The following is a 19270-nucleotide window of genomic DNA, read 5'->3' as shown; positions in this document are numbered from 1 at the left end:
AATATAACAAGAGGCAGGCACACAGTGAGATATGTACTGGACAAGCGTGTACTGCAAGAAAGTGGTTCACTAGTTCCTTTGTCATTTAACACTGACCATCCCTTTTTCAGCTGACTTTGCGTTGTGATGTTGAGGGGCGGGATAGAGAGACTCCAAAACAGGCTGTTGCCTCTTCTAAGACATCATTGCTAAGAGTGGTGAGATCAACACTATCACCATGTAATGGCTTTGAGGCAGAAGCAGCATCTCCTCCGCAGGGAAGGCAGATGACCTCTCATACAAAGCCCAAACCAGTCCCCTGCCACAGGCCAATCAGTGATTTTTGACACGAAATCCATCAGCGTCTGTTGTTTGACAGCCTGTCAAGGTGACACTGTAACAAGGGTTTTTTCAGATATCCCGTCTTCCCTTCAAGTGGTTTTCAGCTGACGTATGTACAGGTTTGGATATGAATCCTCCCTTCCACCTGGAATCAGATTCCTATTTGAATGTACTAACAGAAAGTCAGTGGAAGCCAAATGGTTTATTTCCTTTGTAGATTTGGCCTTCTATAGCTGCAAACAAAAGGAGAGAGAGTAACTTCTAAATCTTCTTTTCCAGGACAGGGAGAAACTCATCCGTCGCAGAAAGCATAAAAGGAGCTCAAAGCCAATTAAGGTAAGAGGGAAAGTAATTTTCGGCTTATATAAAAATATTAGAGTAGGCTCTGTAGGAAAGCATACTTTAGCAATCTGATTAAAGAGAGCTTTGTGGATTATAACAATCTGCTTTAGTGGTTGGGTTTATAAACACCTTAGTTACTTAGAGAGGGCTTTTTAAGTCCACTTGGAAGTTCAGTTAAGGGTGCAAAGCTATTTTATTTTCGGCAAAATGAGGCTTCTTCTACCTCTGAAATAGTAATAATCTTCCTTCCATCTAGTTTCTATAAATATTGGTCTCAAGGTCTTTTATGCTAAGATGTATTTACATTTCCAAATACCTTACCTTCTGCTGTCTATTTTTCACAGCGTGTATGGGCTAAACCAAATCCTTGTGCTTCTTTATTCTTCAAGTGGAAGTGGCTGCCTGAGAAACTGCACGTCATTCTCTCCTGTTCAGTTCCGCGGGACTTTGGCTACCCCTTGTATTACCCTGAATGGGGTCCAGTCCAAAGTTGGTATAATTTATAACAATTCTAGAGCTGAGTAGTCAGCAGTAGTTCAAGTAGCTCTTTTATCAGCTAGATATGAAGAAGAATGACTTCGCAACAGCCACATCTCACCTCTAGAAAGCAGAAATACTGTATAGGAAACAGGGCTTGGTTGCTCCTTGTCCTTCAAGGACACCCCTTAGTACATCAGCCATGTGTGAAAGTAATGCAATGCTCTCCTACACACAGAGAATTTCAGACCAGTACATCCTAGATGTGTCATCACATTGTTTCTATATGGGTTTTGAAGCAATACACAGCAGGCATAACTAGGAGACAAGGACTAAAAAGTGTTTTCATCAGTTGACTTTATTTCTAAACCAGAGATTATAACATGGAAGAATATGGCTATTGTCTTCATTTGGAAAAATAATGAACAAAAAAAGGTAATATATGCAAAAGATTATTGGCATCTTTGGTACTTGTTTTTAGTGTGATTCAAATTCTAGGTTTAGAAGGTTGTAACCAGTCAGCAGAAGTGAAGAAAGTTGCAAACCAGAAGCGCATCTTAAACGTTCATCCATCAGTTTGTCTGCCTTCATAGGACATGACTCAGAGTTTTAATTTGATTTAATTCGGCTACTGAGATTGGAGATAGTGAGGTGTCAGACATAAACCCCTACTGTGTAGAGTGAGCAATCTCCTACAACATGCGGCAGTTGCTGTAATACTGGAAAGATGTGCCAGATAAAAGTTCCTTCACACTAAGTTTTGTGTTAGTTTAGCTTTCGCTCACTCCAACAACAATATCAGTGAGAGAAGCACTGGGATATTAAAAATATCAGCAGTGTCTGTGAGCGAAGAAGGAAATGCACACATTTCCAACTCTTTATGGTGTTATCTTTGCCCATCACTCTGTGCGTTGATAGGTGTCTTCTAAACAGCTTTGGGGTTAACAATTCTCCTGCCTTCCTGCAAGGGCCGAGACTTTTCCTTGAGCATGTTGCTGCTGTCATGTTTTCCAATTTTTAGAATGAGCCAGATCCTGTGCTCAGAAAAATTAATCAGAAAACTCATTTTCCACCAGCACAACACCTAATCTTCAATATGGTTCGCTCTGGGTTTATTTGGAGACGGTAATTTCAGGGGTAGCCCACTGCTCTTTTTTTGCGTCTTGCCTTTTTTAAGCGACTCTCACTGCAATTTTGAACTAACCTTTCCCTCTCCATCAGAAACTCATGCTACCTGTTTCCAAGGAGATTCAGAAAACATGTTTTCCCTTTTTTAGAGACATGTTGTGGATACATTTTTTGGTTATGATGATGATTCTATGGACTCTGAAACATCCTCTGTGGCCTCATATAGAACGGACAGAACGCCAGCAACCCCAGATGATGATCTGGATGAGGTAAGATCCGACTCTTTCCATAGGCAAAGACAGGTTTTCAGGAGACACTGATTTCCAAAGCAAGTGGCCAGGTTTTCAAAAAGACTTAGGTTTTTGTAGTGCATTTTGAGTGATAAGTTCTTCATTGAGTTTGGTCTTGATTTTGATTACCGATATACTGGAATGTTGAGTGGTTCTTCAAAATCCGGTCCATAAAGTCTACAGCTATGACTTCAGTGCAATCTGAAATGATTTTGTTTCCTCTCCACCTTCACGAAAATAAAGCTATCACATTTGTTTTAGCTTGAAGACATAAACGCTATATAACTTCTAGATTCTTACTACTTCATGTCACAGCAAGCTCACAAAAAAAAATCATTTGAATCAAGACTTGTAAACCAGCTATTGTGCTTAACAGATCACCCTTGCATTCTTTGCTGTAGCAGTGCTCGACTGTCTGGGTGCTTAGATATGTCCTTTCCGATCCTGCAGGGTTTAGCAGCGGAAGAATCAGAGCTGCGGTTTCGACAGCTGACAAAGGAGTACCAGGCCTTGCAGAGAGCATATGCACTGCTGCAAGAGCAGACAGGGGGCATCATAGATGCTGAAAGAGAAGCCAAGGTCAGTATTTGTGTAAGAGTAAAAGCATTTCATTGCTATCAGGATATACAACCCCCCCAAGTGACGTACAAGGGAACAGTTACATATAACATACATACAACTGAGAGATGTCGGTTTCACTCATTTGCTGAGTACATTTAAAGAGAGTGACAAGAATGGACACAGTCACTCCATTTACAAGGAGCTGTCCTCCGCCTGAACCTGAAAACTCTGCAGTTAGGCAGGCATGCTAAAACAGTTCTGCAGTTTAGCACAGAATCGCAAAGGTTTTATCTGAAGTGGTTGGATTTTAGAGGTAAATGGAGATCTGTGGGTTTTCACAAAGACACATTGCACCAACTTTAGGAATATTCACCTGAATGTTTCTTACAGGGAAATGCAAGTAATATTCAAATTTGAATGTGATGCAGACTACAGTAAACCTACCGAGGTGAAAAATGTTGTCCCTCTAATAAAATTGTGGACCCATTCAGGCCGGAAGAGACCTCAGGCAGTCTCCGGCCCAGACTCCTGCTCAAAGCCATGTCAGCTGGGAGATCACACCAGATTTTTTAGCGCTTTGTTGAGTCAGCTCTTCAAGATGCCCCGGGCGGTTATAACTGCTTGTTTCCACTATCTTTTTGCCACTCCCATCTACTAAGTACTTTCCTTCAATTCAGAGGCTGTCACTTGCTAGGGTCTTTGAGCAAAGCCTGTCACTCCGAATACCCGAGTTTCTGTTTTGCGGCTCCAATGCAATACCTGGTATTAGTTTGGCTTGGGTGGGGAGGGGCTGTTATACTACTTTGTTCCCTTTTGTATGCCAGTCTGAGGGGTGGCACAAAAAATTGCTGGTTACTTAGTCAGCGGAAGCAACAGCATAAATCCAGACTCTGCTGTGTTTGGTTTTCTTTTAATACTACTCACGTTGCTGTTAATGTTACTGTTTAATGCTGTGCTTGACTTCAACAGGCTCAGGAGCAGCTCCAAGCTGAAGTCCAGAGATATAAAGCCAAAATAGAAGATCTGGAGAAAACTTTGGCACAGAAAGGGCAGGTGAGCACTTCTTGTGTATTTTCTTTTCCTATTTTGGATTTTACCCACTCCACTTACAGAATACCCAGCACAATTTCAGTACCTGTTCCACTTACAGAATACCCGGCACAATTTCAGTATAGACTTCCATGAGACGGAATGTCACTGTTCAGTAAGCAGGCAAGCCTATCATGCTCAGAAGCCTCGCTACAGCTTGGCAGACTAATATGGTGTTATTCTGTAAATGACAGTTCGTTCCTGTAGGGTTTTAAAGCCTGAATATTGTGGCTCCAGTTTTCAGTAATGCGTGCCCAACCTCATGGAGTGTGATTATTCTGTAATAGGACCGTTTCATCCAACAGGACTCACACTGGGTGGAAGACAAACAGCTTTTTATTAAGAGGAACCAAGAGCTTTTAGACAAGGTATGTTCCCAGCTTTTGTGTGCTCATTCTGAAGGGTAATCTGGATCCTACAATACACATTTTGGATGTGAAATCTGGTGATTATATATGTTGGATAAGGATAGAACAGCATAGTTTAATATGGACAGGATAACAGTTGGAGGGACAAACCCTATACAGTTCTGCTTAAGCAGTGTTGCTGCTGGCAGTTGCTGATGCACCAACTGCTGGTGAGCTCCAGCCCGAGAGCTGGGAGCTCTACTCGCCGTTCTGGCTCTGAGGCACAGACCTTGGTGTTCCAGTAGCACTGCACTGAAGAGGCTGGTGCTGCTGCACCGGCAGGATGCGCTGTGTTAGCTTCTGGGTGTGAAACAGCAGTAGAAAGGCAGTTACCCTCTAACACCAGGACCCTTTCATACTGCTAGTCCCTGTGCATTCTGTATATTTTTAAGGGCTTAAAGTCATATCTAGGTCCAGTGCCACTGGTACTGCCCAGTCCCTTGGTACATTTAAGAATATCACCTCTTTGTGTGTGTATATTTATATTTGCATGTATGCATACATTTTTAATCATGGAACGTAGGGATACCTCAACATTGCTTGCATATCACCAAGAGTAACAGCAGTGGCTATACATATGACTGCATCAGCAAGAGGCTGTAATTCCCAGCATCAGCTCTCCTGCCGTCTTTCACCTCCCCAGATGAGGTTTCTTAGCCTGGATTTCTCCTCTTCCATAAACACACCTAATAAGTCTCCATCCCTGTGCCATCTTTTCCCATCCAGACAAACTGAGCCATGAGGACTTGACCTCAGTTTTACTGTGTTCCCTCACTGTCCTTTTCTGGGCCCTACTCAGACAACCCAACTGCAAAATACACATCCTGGCACTGGCTGGAGACTTGCAGAAGAGAGCAGGCTGAGGAGCTAGTGCTGGAGTTGTCCACAACAAGCAAGGCATAGACAATTATAGCTGCACTCAACTCTGTGGCCTCCAAGATAAGAGGGACATGGACTTGCTGGAGAGAGTCCAGAGCGAGCCATGAAGACACTCAGAGGCTGGAGCACCTCTGCTGCAGAGACAGGCTGAGAGCTGGGGTTGTGCAGCCTGGAGAAGAAAAGGCTCCAGGGAGACCTAAGAGCAACTCCCAGTACCTAAAGGGGGCCTGCAAGAAAGATGGGGAAGGACTTGTTACAAGGGCCTATAGTGATAGGACAAGGGGTAATGGCTTTAAATTGAAGGAGGAGAAATTTAGATCAGATATAAGGAAGAAATTCTTCACCATGAAGGTGGTGAGGCTCTGGAACAGGCTGCCCGAAGAAGCTGTGAGTGCCCCATCCCTGGAAGTGTTCAAGGCCAAGTTGGATGGGGCTTTGAGCAACCTGGTGTAGTAGAAAGTGTGCCTGCCCATGGCAGGGAGTTTGGACTAGATGATCTTTAAGGTCCCTTCCAACCCAAACCATTATATGATTCTGGCCAGTGGGTGGTATTTAAATCTTATCTGCTAATTGACAGAACTACGTGTGTGGTGATGCTGTCCATGCAGTTCACAGAAGCTCTTGCTTGTGGGTTGACTGCTTGGGTAAAACTGCCTCCACAAAGACAGCTCTCCCTGCATGTCATCTGTGCTTCATGTACTGCACACCGAGAATCTGATCTAGCCCAAGTTCTTCTCCAAGGCAGGTGCAGCTCTTTGTGTGTCATTCCTGACAGACGTTTATCCAACCAGTTCCCAGAGTCCTCCAACAATGATGTCTCCACATCCTTCCCCAGACAATCTATTCCGGTACTGTACCATGACAGCAGTGTGTTTAATAGCTAACACTGATGAATCTAATCACTAATCTGACACTTCTGTAGAGTTAACTTCCCCTCTGATCTTCACAAGGATTGGATTCTTTTAGGAAAACCTCCAGCCTAAGCGTGTTATGATGTTTAGGAAGTTGATGAGCAGAAGTTCACCTGTAAACTAAAGATTCACTGAGGTAAACCAGCAAGCAGCGAATCACCTCTAGAATTGGGATATTGTGCTGCCTATGCTACCTCGACTACTACTCACCAAATATTTGATGTTTCTTGTAGCAGTCACACAGATTCTGAATTTACATATTTTTATTAGATAGAGAAACTGGAAGCAGAAAACAGCCGTCTGCAACAGGAGCTGCAGGATGCCCGAGACCAGAATGAGCTGCTGGAGTTCCGCAACCTGGAGCTTGAGGTGATGGATGAGCTCGTTACAATAGAGCTGTACCAAACTAAACTAGTGCACTTGTACTGGACACCAACTCTAATCAAGTGTTTACACCAGCATTGTAGTCTCAGAACAGAGTAGCAGATCAGGCCCAGCACTTTTAATTGCAAGCTGAAGGATGTCAGCTCTAATATCCTGGAAACAGTAAGCTCTGTGCTTGACTGGTTCATATCTCTCTGAGCTAGGTGTCCAGAGCGCATAGATAAGCTTAGCTGATTAATATCAGCATGGCTCTTAGTTACTACACCTGCAGATATGTTTTTTTCTAGTACTTTGGAGCAGTCTCTTGTCAACATGGTTTGTTCTTCTTGCTGGCATGGAGTCTACTAAAATCAACAGAAATTTATTATGTGCAGATCAACCAAATAAGCAAGGCTTAAACCCCATCGTCATGTGCTTTGCTCGGGACTGCGTCCTGGTTCACAGCTAAGATGGCTCCTGAGAACAGGCATCCAGGTTTGGGTGTGGTGGGTTTTGGTTTTGTTAGGGCTTTTTTTGTGGGGGGTGTGTGTGTGTGTGTGTCTGCTTTTTGTTGTTTTTCATGAACCCGAGCAGGTCTTGGAAGAGAAAGAAATGTTGAGTGTACTTTAATCTCTAATAGCCGAAGAGTAGAGTGTTCCTCTAAGAAGTCAGATAATGCAGGTACAATTCCCTCTTCAGGGTCTTCAAAGCCCTGTTTCCCCCTGTGATAGTCTTACTGCTAATCTTTAAACTGCACTGGCTTTGGTTTTTTCCCCTCTTTCAGCAAGGGTGATGAGGCAAGAGTTCAAGTTTTATTTGAGAGGGCTGCTGTGGGAAGTGCACCTCTCTAGCCCTGTGCTTGAAGGACTGGAAATGCATGAAGTTTAATTCAGCGGTGATCAATGAAATTGCATAAGCAGTTGTAAGAGAAAGTATCAGACCCAGGGCTGTTGTCTTCCAGTACGGTACCTATGGGGATGGAAGGGTTGTACCTCATCCCCCTTGACCAAACAAATCTTGAATTAGTTTGTCTGTGGGGAGTTGGCTGTGAGAGGAGAGGGAGACTGTCCTACCCACACCAGTCTGTACTGGGTGGTTAGAGCACCCTCTTCAGAGGAGAAACGTGCCTGTCAGCTCCTGTGCCAGAGGGAGCTGATACCGGGCTTGTAACAGCTGCGGGGCGCTCGGGCTCCGCTGGGGACGTCTGTGGATCCGCGGGGCCACCGGGCTGGACTGTGCTGGGGCCGGCAGTGCCGGTGCTGCTCCTGGGTTGAGTACCCCCGGGTGGCTTGGTGCAGAGCCACGGTGCCCGAGGAGCACGGGCTCCCCGGAGAAGGGTTTGGAATGGTTTCCCTGCTGTTGATCCCTGAGGCACGTTTAGATTTAATCCACCTGTACTTCAGTTTCCTGTCACTGTGATGGGGTTAAGAGACATTTTATGCAGGTGAATGTGGTCTTGCTCTTACAGCCTTTATTGTCATTTTTGCCAATGCTGGCATATATGAAAAGTCAACAGTGCCTGCCTGTGTGTGTATAGTGCTTGGCCTGGAGCTGTCCTAATTTGTGTCTGGAGGCCCTAGCACAATGAATAGCAACAGCCTATCTACCTGCTTGCAAGCACTGTCACTTTTGCAGGCACTGGACACAGTCCCTGTTGAGCAGCTCTCCTCATGACCTGTGTTAGGTAAGAAAGGTCCCTCAGATGGCACTGGAGGTTGATGGAGGAGCTCCGGAAGCCTCTACAGGCAGCCAGGGGACTGGGTTGGACTTCGATCTCCCTCTTCTCAGACTATCCCTAGTTACAGATTCTCGTGGTGAGCATCAACTGACAAAAACTTCCACCTGGTCTTTTCTCCAATATAAGCTGGTTTATTTCTCAGTTGTTCTTTTTGGTTGCTGTCCAAGGCATTATATACTTGCCATTCAGAGCTTGTAGGTAACACAGAGGCTTTCCTGGCCCTCGTGAATCAGTGCTGTGGCAGATTTGTCCCCTATTTATACAACTTTTCCACAATTTTCCCTGACAGCTGTGTTTCCATATGACATGGAACTGGATGATCAAGTGAATTACATGTTCATAAACCAAAAATTTATTTGAACATGAAATTTCATCATCACTTCTGTGCTTCCCTGAATACCTGAAGGGGATGAGAAATAACATCTTCAAAGTTTTATTTTTGTGTTTGGTCCTTTAAAACTGGACAAATATTTGTAGGTTTTATGCAGTGAAGGTGTATAAATAGCTAAGTTAATCAACTTTTTTTGAACTTACTGCTTTCCACAGATATTAGAACATACAACATACCAGGACGAGCAAATGTGTAATCTGAGTATCCTAACAGTGTTAAGTCAAATACCTGTTTCTAAAGGGAGTATTTACAATGGTATATAGCTGTTCAACACTTCATTAAGCAAATCACTTGAGTTTTAGCCAGGTGACAGCCTTTCCACAAACAATTTGCAAATTGACATAATTCATCAAATAAATAATCTCCTGTAAAATATTTAGCTTGGGTTTAGGACCCTATCCCATTTGGCACACTGTTTTTCAGACTAGGTCTAAATGTTTCTTTCTTTGACTTGTAAAATGAACGGCTTGGCTTTGTGAAGGATGGTATAAACAGCAGCTATGGCATTTAATGAGTTCTGTGTGATTCTCCTTCATTCTAATATGTTCTCTGGCATTTTTTCAATTTATTTTCAGGAAAGGGAGAGACGGTCTCCACCATTTAATCTCCAGATTCATCCATTCTCAGATGGTGTGAGTGCTCTACAGATCTACTGCATGAAGGAAGGGGTTAAGGTAGGTCAGTTTTAAAAGGTAGCACTTCTAACTACAGCAGTGGCGGATGCTGCCCATATAACCCGTTACATTAATCTCTGCTAATAACTCCACTAAACTTTTAGCATTTAAATGCAGTCTAAATGCAAGAGTGTGTGATGACTGACATAATTGAACTGGACTCGTTATTTTTGCCATAGTGATAAAACCTGTCTCGAAGGCAACTGAAATCAGTGTGAGATGCATCTCTGTGGAATATAACGAAGTGGTTGGTTTCAACATTGTTTGTAGGAATTATGAATATTGCAGTTGTGATAAAATGTGCATACCATGCCTTTACCTTATTCTCTTTTTGCAGGATGTCAGCATCCCAGACCTCATAAAGCAGTTAGATATCCTAGGTGATAATGGGGTAAGTTAAAGTGGGAGATATTTTCCATTTACAAGCTGCACTTTGTACAGCAGTGTAAGTGAAATCTATAATTATCACAACTGTTTTCTAAGATACTTGTTAAATTATGTAATATCAGAAGAATTCATTTAAGGAGTATTTATTTCCATAAATTAAGGATTTGTAAGATTTAAATGGTAAGAGAACTAGTAATAAGGTAGTAGCTTTAACATCTGGTTTAGCAGACTACGAAGAATGTCCAGAGTCCACTGATACTAGGAACTGGGCCTGACTGCACTCCAGTCATTCAGGAAAGCACATTAACTTGTTTGGCACTGTGAGCCAGCCACATCTTCATCAGTACTAGGATTCCTCTGCAAACAGTTTCACAAGTAGGCAAGGACTATCAAATCCCCTGTGGCTTTCTGCGTGGGCATTCCTGCCCGCTCTTGTCATCCGTGTAAAAGAGATCATCCTGTATCTCTGGTCAACATCAGGTATGTTTTAAGAAAGTGTATAGGACATAAAAATAAAGGATCATGATTGTCTGTTCATGTGCTGGTGTAAATCAGCATTATTTTTACAAAAGTTTTAATGGAAATCAAGCTTTGTAAAACTAGCATGAAGACACAAATGGGTCTAATTTTAATTTAGATTTCTCATAAGATGCAATGGAATTAAAACATGTAGTCAGTCTGTATCATGCAGAAAGGCAAAAGCAGTGTTCTTTTTAATACATTAACAGACTCTGAATGTTTCAATGGGAATAGGATACCCAGTACTACAGGGATCCCCTTAAAACTGTGGACGTAGCCTGTAGCCTTGATTGTCTCTACTCATGCAGGAAACTGCTGCCAATTTTCTTCTTCCCTCTTCCTCTTCACAGAATTTAAGAAATGAAGAACAAGTAGCCATAATTCAGGCTTCCACTGTATTGTCCTTGGCAGAAAAGGTAAATTGTGTGCTTGCTTTTTGTCATGTGTTGTCTAAGGCCTCATCTAACACTGGAAATTTTCTGCTCTGTTCCTGTCAATATTGTCGAACTTTCTAGTCTAGGAAGTGATTCCCCAGATAAAGTAAACTGTGCCAGCACAGTCCCAAATACCTTACTGAAGCAGCAAAAATGTCAAACTTGGCTGGCCCAAGCTATGAGGTCAAAACAACTGCAGATACAAAAAGCATGTCAAATGAAACTTACAATTATAAATAGAATAAGAAACCATCAGACTTTTAAGCCATAATTAGTTATAGCATGGGATTTCTAGTCTTGAGATTTCCAGAGCTTCTGAAGGGATCTGTATGAAAAACTTCCACTGGAAGTATGTATCTAAGTTTCTTGTTTAGAAAATGAAAAAGAAAGTCAGAGTTGGCTAAAATTGCTTTCTGTGGCTCAAATACAGCACACAATTTTGGCAACATAGGAGCTTCCAAGGATTCTACTCAACAATTCCTCCTGTGCGAAGAGAATTGTCACCTACCCAGCTAATCTGTTTTTAAGATGCTAGAGCTGCATCGCGGGCCCTTATCCCTGGGATGAAATGGGTTCCCTGTCCATCCAAAGAAATGTGCTCTTCCATCTTCCAGTGATCTAGTAATGGTGATCCTCTTGCTGCTTCTCTGTCAAGCACCACTGACATTGAGGATGCCCCTGCCACAGGAGAGCAGCCTCAGGATGGGCCCAGAACTAGCAACAGGTTACTAAAAATAGACTAACAAGATGCTGTAGATATCCCACTTGCCACTATCCATGTGCCTAGAAAACACAGAAGGTTACAGCTCTCGTTGTCTTCCCTCCAGTGGATCCAGCAGATTGAGGGAGCTGAAGCCGCTCTGCATCAGAAGATGATGGAGCTGGAAAGTGATATGGTAAGCAAACTTTCCTTAATACACATTTTAGGGGCGAGGCACTGAGTGTGTCATATTTACTTGATGTGCCAAAAGATAACAAAAAAGGTCTTTTTGCAAATTAAGTATGTAGGCTTTCTCTGATTATTGGTGAATCCATAAAATTGTTACTAGTCTAGTTCATATGCAATGGCAGAGTAACATAGAAACAGAAATAGTGAATGTCACGGAGGCACCCCAGAGTTAGTTTTAGGCAGACAACAAGGTCCAAAACAGCTTTTATTCTGGCCGGAAGAGTACGGCAAATCAACCGACTAGAAGCAGGGTTTATACAATTAGGTAGCACTCCGGTAACATAAAATACAGGTTGGGATATCAATTGAGGAAATTATTGGGGTGCAGCAAATGAGAATAATGATGATCCACAGTGTGCATGCTCGCACTCACAAGAAACAAAGCCAGAGCTCTCTGACTTCGGGATACTACACTCGCCTGAGTTCGGCAAGGAATTACACTTGGCTGATGCGGCAAGGACATAGATTAGCGCTCACCCAGACGAGGAGGTGAGGCGCTTCCAATCCCGGGAAGTTTCCTTAGACGGCGTCCCACTCTAAGGGGAGGCCTCATGGGCTTCAGCAGACCCCTGGCTCTGAGAAGACCACACAAAGTGGATCCTCGGTGGGCACTCCGTTCTATAGCCTGATCAGATCTGGCTGTGGGCGTTCCAGAAGCTTCTCGGCTTCTCCGCATCACCCGCCCCCCCCAGCCCTGGCCAATGGACTCACGTGTCTCACAAAAGAGCCATTACCTGCCCCGTGGAAGGAGAGGGGATGTGCGCGCAGCTGCCACATCAGTTCTCAGGGAGCGGGGGGAAGTGCAACTGCTGCAGTGAAGGTTTGAAAACTTTCTCTTTCCATGAGGATGACTGTTTATTAATAAGTACAGAGAGCTCAAAGGTTGCTCAGTGATTTTCAGAGATGTAAACGACTGCACTCTTTGTCTCATGAGATTCACAGTCTAAACACCAGGTGTTGTATCACATTTCTTCAATACCAGTATGTGGGAAACAAATGAATTATCGCACTCTTTTCTTTCGTTACATTTTAAGCCCATACCATCCTCAATGCAAAACATTCACAGCTGTATGGAAATTGCTATAGCACCAGTAAAGTTCGTACCTTACCCTAGTTCTAGTTAGTGGAAGTTGAATAGCTGTAGTGGTTTACATTCTGTTCCTATGGTAGCTTTGTACTTGAGTCAATTCGGCTTAAGGTAGGCCGAGAAGTTAAAGCACGGCAGCTGCCTCCAAATAATGTGAATGTGAGTATGCCTGTTTAGTTCCTGTTTATCTCCGTGCACTTTCACACTTCTTCCAAAATAAGAGGAAGCACGAAAAAAGTTGTCGCTGATGACAGAGGAGGTATCTTTAGAAAAATCACACAAAAACCCCTAAATTACCCTGCAGAAATGCCAAGCGATATCACTGAAGTCAACAAAGAGATGATGGATTTAGTTTTGTGTAGATCAGATTTATTAGCATACAAAAGCAATCCTTAGCTATTTTGCCTTTATTCTGTTTTATCTGAGTCAGATACTATTAACTCTGCAGATTGTCAGTTGAAGACCAGTTTCCCAGTCCTGCCTGAGTCAGATATCTGTAGTTGATTTAATAAAACTTCCCAAAGTATTTTGAGTAACTAATTCAATTTTCTGTCCAAATGATCTTTCATTGTAGGAACAATTTTGCAAAATAAAAGGTTATTTGGAGGAAGAATTAGACTACAGGAAGCAAGCTCTTGACCAAGCATACATGGTATGTACAGAGGAAATTCTGCAGCACATATTGGCACTATGACAGGACACAGACTCCTCTTGGATTAGGAAGAGAGGTTTTTGCTTTTTTATTAGTAACTTGCTTTTAATTTGGTTTTCCCCCATTCTCCTAAGGCACTAGCATGCAATCTGCACAGCTTTAACACGACACCTTTTTCAGGTCACAAAGAGGCAGATCTCCTGAAGTCTGAGACTCTTTAGTCAGTTAAAGAAAAATATTGCTCATTAATGTTGTTTTGTCCAACTGGAGTCAGTGCAACCAACTGGGACTCATCTCTGGAATGCTGGCCATTTTGTACATGCCATAGCAAGAAGACAATATGCCACAAAAAGCAAAAGATCCTGCTATAAACACTGGTGTATTGAATTCCGATATGTGTGTCTGATAATTGGTTGTGTGAGTTCATCATGTTTGGTTTGTCGAATTAATGAGAATGCTCATTGATTAGCAGGATTAAGAGCAAAGTAGTTGGACGGTGACCTTCAATCTTTCCTCTTCTGTTTTTTAGCACAATTGGTCAAAATTTTAGAGTTGATGAAGCATTCATCTTTACAGTCATAGAATAAGAAAATTCTGTCCAACTCCTAATAATCTCTGTAACTGTTTAAAAAAAAAAAAAAAAAGTCAAAGTGAGGAATTTCAGTGAAAATTAATCTTAAAATATCTTAAAAGTCCACATTATTTTGTCAAGACATTGAACCATTTTATGAGTTCTGTTTTTCACAGTTTGGCACGCTTGAGCACAGAGACCACCTCTCATGCAGACACCTGAATCTGCCACCAGCCCCCCAGTTTCCACTGTGTTTCAAACAATGTTTCATCTCTAATTGGCTTTTGGTATTGCATCAACCAGAGGATCCAGGAGCTTGAAGCCACCTTGTACAATGCTTTGCAGCAAGAAACAGTGATAAAATTTGGGGAACTACTCACTGAAAAACAGCAGGAAGAGCTGAGGACAGCAGTAGAAAAGCTAAGACGTCAGATGCTGAGGAAAAGCAGAGAATATGATTGCCAGATTCTTCAGGAGAGGATGGAGCTGCTCCAGCAGGCTCATCAGGTAAGAAAAAGGAGCAATGCATGTGTGTGTCTACTCAGCTTTCCTGTATAAGAACATAAGCTGAGGTCAAATTTAGGCAAGCTCCTGGTCATGGGAGCTTGCCTAAATTGTGTAAACAAACATATGTGATAATAGCTTGTGGAGGATTGCTTTGGTGTATTTTGAGCCTTAAAATTCTGAACCAAAGTTTTCAGCCAGAATTCTGTCCACATGGATCTAGTTTTGTAATAAAAATGGTCATCCCTAGTTACTGGAGGGACTGTATGAATGCTTCTGGCTCATGTTACACAGGAGAGCTATGTGTTTTTCCAGCGGCTTCTGCTCTGTCCTCCCGCAAAGCAGGCAGTTGCTACTTTTCACTACCAAGATATAGTACTGCCTTTCACGTTCAAAGACCGCCAATGTTTGCTGCTCTGCAAGCTGTGAGGCCGCAGAGCAGAATGGCAAACAGTCATAGCATGCTGATTAATGTGACAGCCGTGCAATGGAACAAAACTTACTCAAATGTTTTTGGGAATGAGAGAGAAAGCAGATTGCCTGGTAGTTAGGGTTTCTAGTTGACAGGAAGATTGTTTGCACCGTCCTGACCCGTCCTGAATGGGGCACTGGAGACTGGTCCACCCTCACCTCTTACCAGGCCTTTGCAGCGTGAGGAGCTGCTGGATTGCGGCCGTGGCCGCTGCCCTGACCAGAGCTGCCTCAGCAGCTCCGGTTTCTTTGAGCAGCTCTTCGCCGGCCTCAGTTGCAGGTGGGGTTGGGAAAGGCTGACAGGCAAGGAAAGAAGCGGTGGTGTTTGAAAGCTGCCGTAAGCTGGTCATCTCATCTCAAGACTATTAGGGAGACTGTCACAAGGTTGCTGTCTGCCTTCTAGGCGGCAGGGCCTCCAGGTGCCTCCTGGTTTGCCTCTTTTGATCTCTGCTGTTTGCTGGCCAGCTCTTACACCCTGACTAAATAGAGCGAAGATACCGAGATTCAAGGCCTCATTTTTCATGCTTAGTAATTCTGTTACCTATTCTGTGGGATCTCTCTTCCCAAGGGGTCAAAAGTTTAACTCATGTTCCATAATTTTTCAAGCAGTACCTAGCTCTGCTTAAAAACCACACCTTGTCTATGTTACATATATCCCGCTCACCACAAAATCAATGTTTTCTTAGTATTGTATACATTTATCATTTCAGATCTAGTAATAACAACACTGTAATCATCTTTCAGCACATCAAACTGTGAGAAATCATAATGAATCATGATTTAATTCTAAAGAGTATAACTATGATCTTACGCTTTCCATCTGTGTAACTCGGGATTAATATAAAATAGATAATATGAAACAGAATATATGTGGCAGCATATTTTGAGCAGTTGTACAGACAGTAAAGTTGTGGTTGGGCAGAGTTAGTGGATGGCGTCATGGTACTACACAGGATTATCCCTGCTGAAGAAATGGATTTGTTAATTTATAGGCTTCGGGCACTTGGAACATGAAGTTACTTGTTCAGTGGAGCAAATTTGCTGATAATTTAGTCTAGATGCTTTCTCTTCTGATTTCCAGAGGATTCGAGATTTAGAAGATAAAACTGACATCCAGAAGAGACAAATTAAGGATCTGGAGGAAAAGGTTGGTTCTGTTACACTTCTGAAACACACTGATCAACTTTCAAAAAAGTAACGACCTAGTTCTCTTGAACTACATGGACTTCTTGTTCAGCTGAATCAGCTGGACCTGTTGGTGTTGTTCTGCTATGCTTTCTTTTCAGTTTGTGCTTCAGTATATACAGACTTTAGTCTTAGAGTCTCCTCCACAACATTAATTTTAGGAAATAAATGTGAAACACTTTTAATTATGGTGAATGAAACGGAACCAAATTATGAAGCCTTTATTTGGCTGTAAAATGCTCTGTTGGTAGACAGGCAATACTTCCATTAAAGGCCAGGTGAGGCTAGCCTGCAGGAAGGACAGAATGAAGCTGAGTGAAGATTTGAAGACTGTCCTTATCTGGTGGGACTAGGGTTCTGATGCTGTCCTCTTTATTGAAGCTTGTAATTGACTATGCAATGTAAATGTGGTACTGGAGTCTTGCACTTAAACCGGACTGTTAAAGAACTATATATGCATGTTCTTTATATATGCTATATGTGTGTATGTATCTGTATATATACTCTCTCCCTCTCTAAAAATATATACTGCATTTTTTTTTTTTTGGTGAATAAGGCCAACTCTGTCACACCGAGTTTTGCGACTTGTAGACAGGTTAGATAGGATTGTTGAAAAAAGATCATGGCGTGGGACAGCATACTGCTACCCATAATATATTTTCTAGAAAGGCCAGACTGGTGTAAGGTGCATCTCCTGTGGCAGCCTTGTCAATGTACTTGTATTAGTAAATATCAACCTACGTGTGTGAACTATAATATGAAATAATGGCTATATTAGTACAATGGCAGTAGTGCTAATAAGTCCTTTTGGTTTATATGTATGTTCCTAAAGTGAAACCAGTGGGCATAATTTAAAACTTGATACACACAATTCTTTCTGCTTTGCTGCCAATATTTTTGTGATACAAAGACTCAGTGTCTTTCTTTCTAATATATATAACTTGGAAAAATAACAGATTATACTCTGTGATGAAAATAAAAAAGCAAAGCAAAATTTATGCCACAATCAAAAGGAGACCTCGAATAGAAGACCTTTAGTGTGAATTTTCAAAAGAGCTTTTGACCCACAAAAAATCACGTCTCAAAAGACAACACATTCATGATTAAAATAAGACTTAAAAAATTGTTACTAAACATTTAATGGTTAGAGTTTGGTATTATGCAAGTGTGTGTATGCGTATATATGCACATATACATATTCCCAGGCTATTTCCAGCATGGATTGCAGGCACTGTTTTTTAACACACTTAAAAATACTACCCATGCTATTTTTGATATCCAGCTTTGTGACTTCAGTCAAACCATGGTGGTTCATAGTGACAGTTATACCTCAGGCTTTCAACGTGGTACCAATTGTAATTCATCACCAAAATTCACTGGATCTGTTTTCTAAGCCTGGGATGTGGTGTGGTGCTTACAGAATTAACTAGGGAAACGCAGTGTTTTCTGAATGCCTAGTTATTCTAATTGTCCTACAGAGTGCAAAAATAATCCTGACTCTTACAATGCCATGACCTTTAGTTTTTACGCAATCTTCTCTTTTCTTCTGCAGTTTCTATTTCTATTCTTGTTCTTCTCTCTTGCCTTTATTCTTTGGCCTTGATGTCAATGTGCCTCTTGGAAAGGTAAGACTGTTTTATTTATTTCCTCAAATCCAGCACTTCTTGCACAGAGTGGGGATCTCATCCTGGTGTGTTCTTGTCTGTCTGGAGTCAGAGAATTCAGCAGGTCATTGTCGATCTGTAATAGTTCACAATGGAGAGTCACGCTGCTGAATTGACACAGGGAGTTGCAGTCAGTCCAACACCGCCCAACATACTCGTAAGTGAACTGCCAAAGCTTGCTGGTGATACTATGCTATTCAGAATTTTAAAACTAAAAGCTATCAAGAATTTCACAGTATCAAATAGCCAAGAGAACTGCAGGTGAAATTCAATGCTGATGTTTGCAAAGTGATGCAGATGCAAAACTCTTATAAATCTCAGCCATATGCGCACTATGGTGGGCTCTGAACTGATGCTCAGGAAACAGATCAGGAGGTTGTAACAGGCAGAGCTCAGTGCCTAGAAGTAGGAGAGGTACAAAGGAGAGCAAGGAAGAGTCATCAGCTGCTGAGAGAAGTGAAAGGATTTTTCTGGCTCAGGAAGTGAGACACTGTTAAAAGGTCTATAGAAATTGTTATAGAATGGGTGGGTAGATTGCAATAATTCACTGTCTCCTCCAGTACAAGCAATTGTCACGTAATAAGTTTAAAGTAAAAAAAAAAAAACCAAAAAAATTGTAAAGATGGTTTCAGCAGGCCCAGCATCACAGCAAGCGTCTTATCTGTAGAGTGTTTTACCAAGGCAAGCCACTCCATAAATGCAAAGCATGAAGTCTTGTAGCAATTCCTCAAAAACACGGCAATGGTAAGCAGCTGTTAGCTACTCATCCCCTGCCTGATCCTAGTCTTCACCCCCTCCATCTCCCTCCACAGGATCCTCACCCCTCAATACCTGAAAGGAAATCTAGAGACAGAAGCAATTTGGGAATGGTGTTGGCAAGATTGAGAGGGGTTTTAGCAAGGTCATATTTTCTGAAGCTGCAATATGTAGAATCAGAGAGAATAACTTTGATTTGTGTTTCCCATTCACTTGAAAAACCACCTGCCTACGCAGGTGACTTTGACACTGGAAGTAACTCAGCAAGGCTGAGCGTGGGTGGGGAGTGTGCCAGCAGCATTTCTCGTTCTTGGAAGTACTGAGGTATATATCATCATGGGGATCTTTGCAAAATTGCTTTAATTCCACTGGGCGCAAGTTAACTTTGTTAACATGATCATGAGAGACTTCAAACGGACCCTTGATAAAGCAAGCAAAAAAGCGCACAATGTATCCTTCAAATGTACTTAGGGAGGCATTTGATGATGAAAAGTCTTTGGTTTTGTTCATGCGTTGCTGC

General features: G+C 42.2%; 1 protein-coding gene across 2 annotated transcripts in view; it reads left to right on the top strand.

Moving 5' to 3' along the window:
* JAKMIP2 (janus kinase and microtubule interacting protein 2) overlaps positions 1–17933 on the top strand; it is a gene marked incomplete at both ends in the record, with an annotated part of 29968 nt that extends 12035 nt beyond the window's left edge. The window contains 14 exons of one of the 2 annotated variants that reach the window (XM_080353560.1): positions 601–657; positions 2418–2537; positions 3009–3137; positions 4089–4172; positions 4514–4576; positions 6676–6774; positions 9473–9571; positions 9909–9962; positions 10828–10893; positions 11739–11807; positions 13522–13599; positions 14474–14677; positions 16227–16292; positions 17883–17933. In XM_080353560.1, coding sequence (XP_080209686.1) covers positions 601–657; positions 2418–2537; positions 3009–3137; positions 4089–4172; positions 4514–4576; positions 6676–6774; positions 9473–9571; positions 9909–9962; positions 10828–10893; positions 11739–11807; positions 13522–13599; positions 14474–14677; positions 16227–16292; positions 17883–17933 — 1239 coding nt within the window. The remainder of the gene's footprint in view (positions 1–600; positions 658–2417; positions 2538–3008; positions 3138–4088; positions 4173–4513; positions 4577–6675; positions 6775–9472; positions 9572–9908; positions 9963–10827; positions 10894–11738; positions 11808–13521; positions 13600–14473; positions 14678–16226; positions 16293–17882) is intronic. The other variant, XM_080353561.1, reaches the window with a different exon arrangement.
* Positions 17934–19270: the final 1337 nt, after the last annotated feature.

The sequence above is a fragment of the Nesoenas mayeri genome (assembly GCF_963082525.1).
Source record: "Nesoenas mayeri genome assembly, chromosome: 14".
NCBI lineage: Eukaryota > Metazoa > Chordata > Aves > Columbiformes > Columbidae > Nesoenas > Nesoenas mayeri.
The sequence above is the reverse complement of the archived record's forward strand: the minus strand, read 5'-3'. Positions and strand labels throughout refer to the sequence as shown.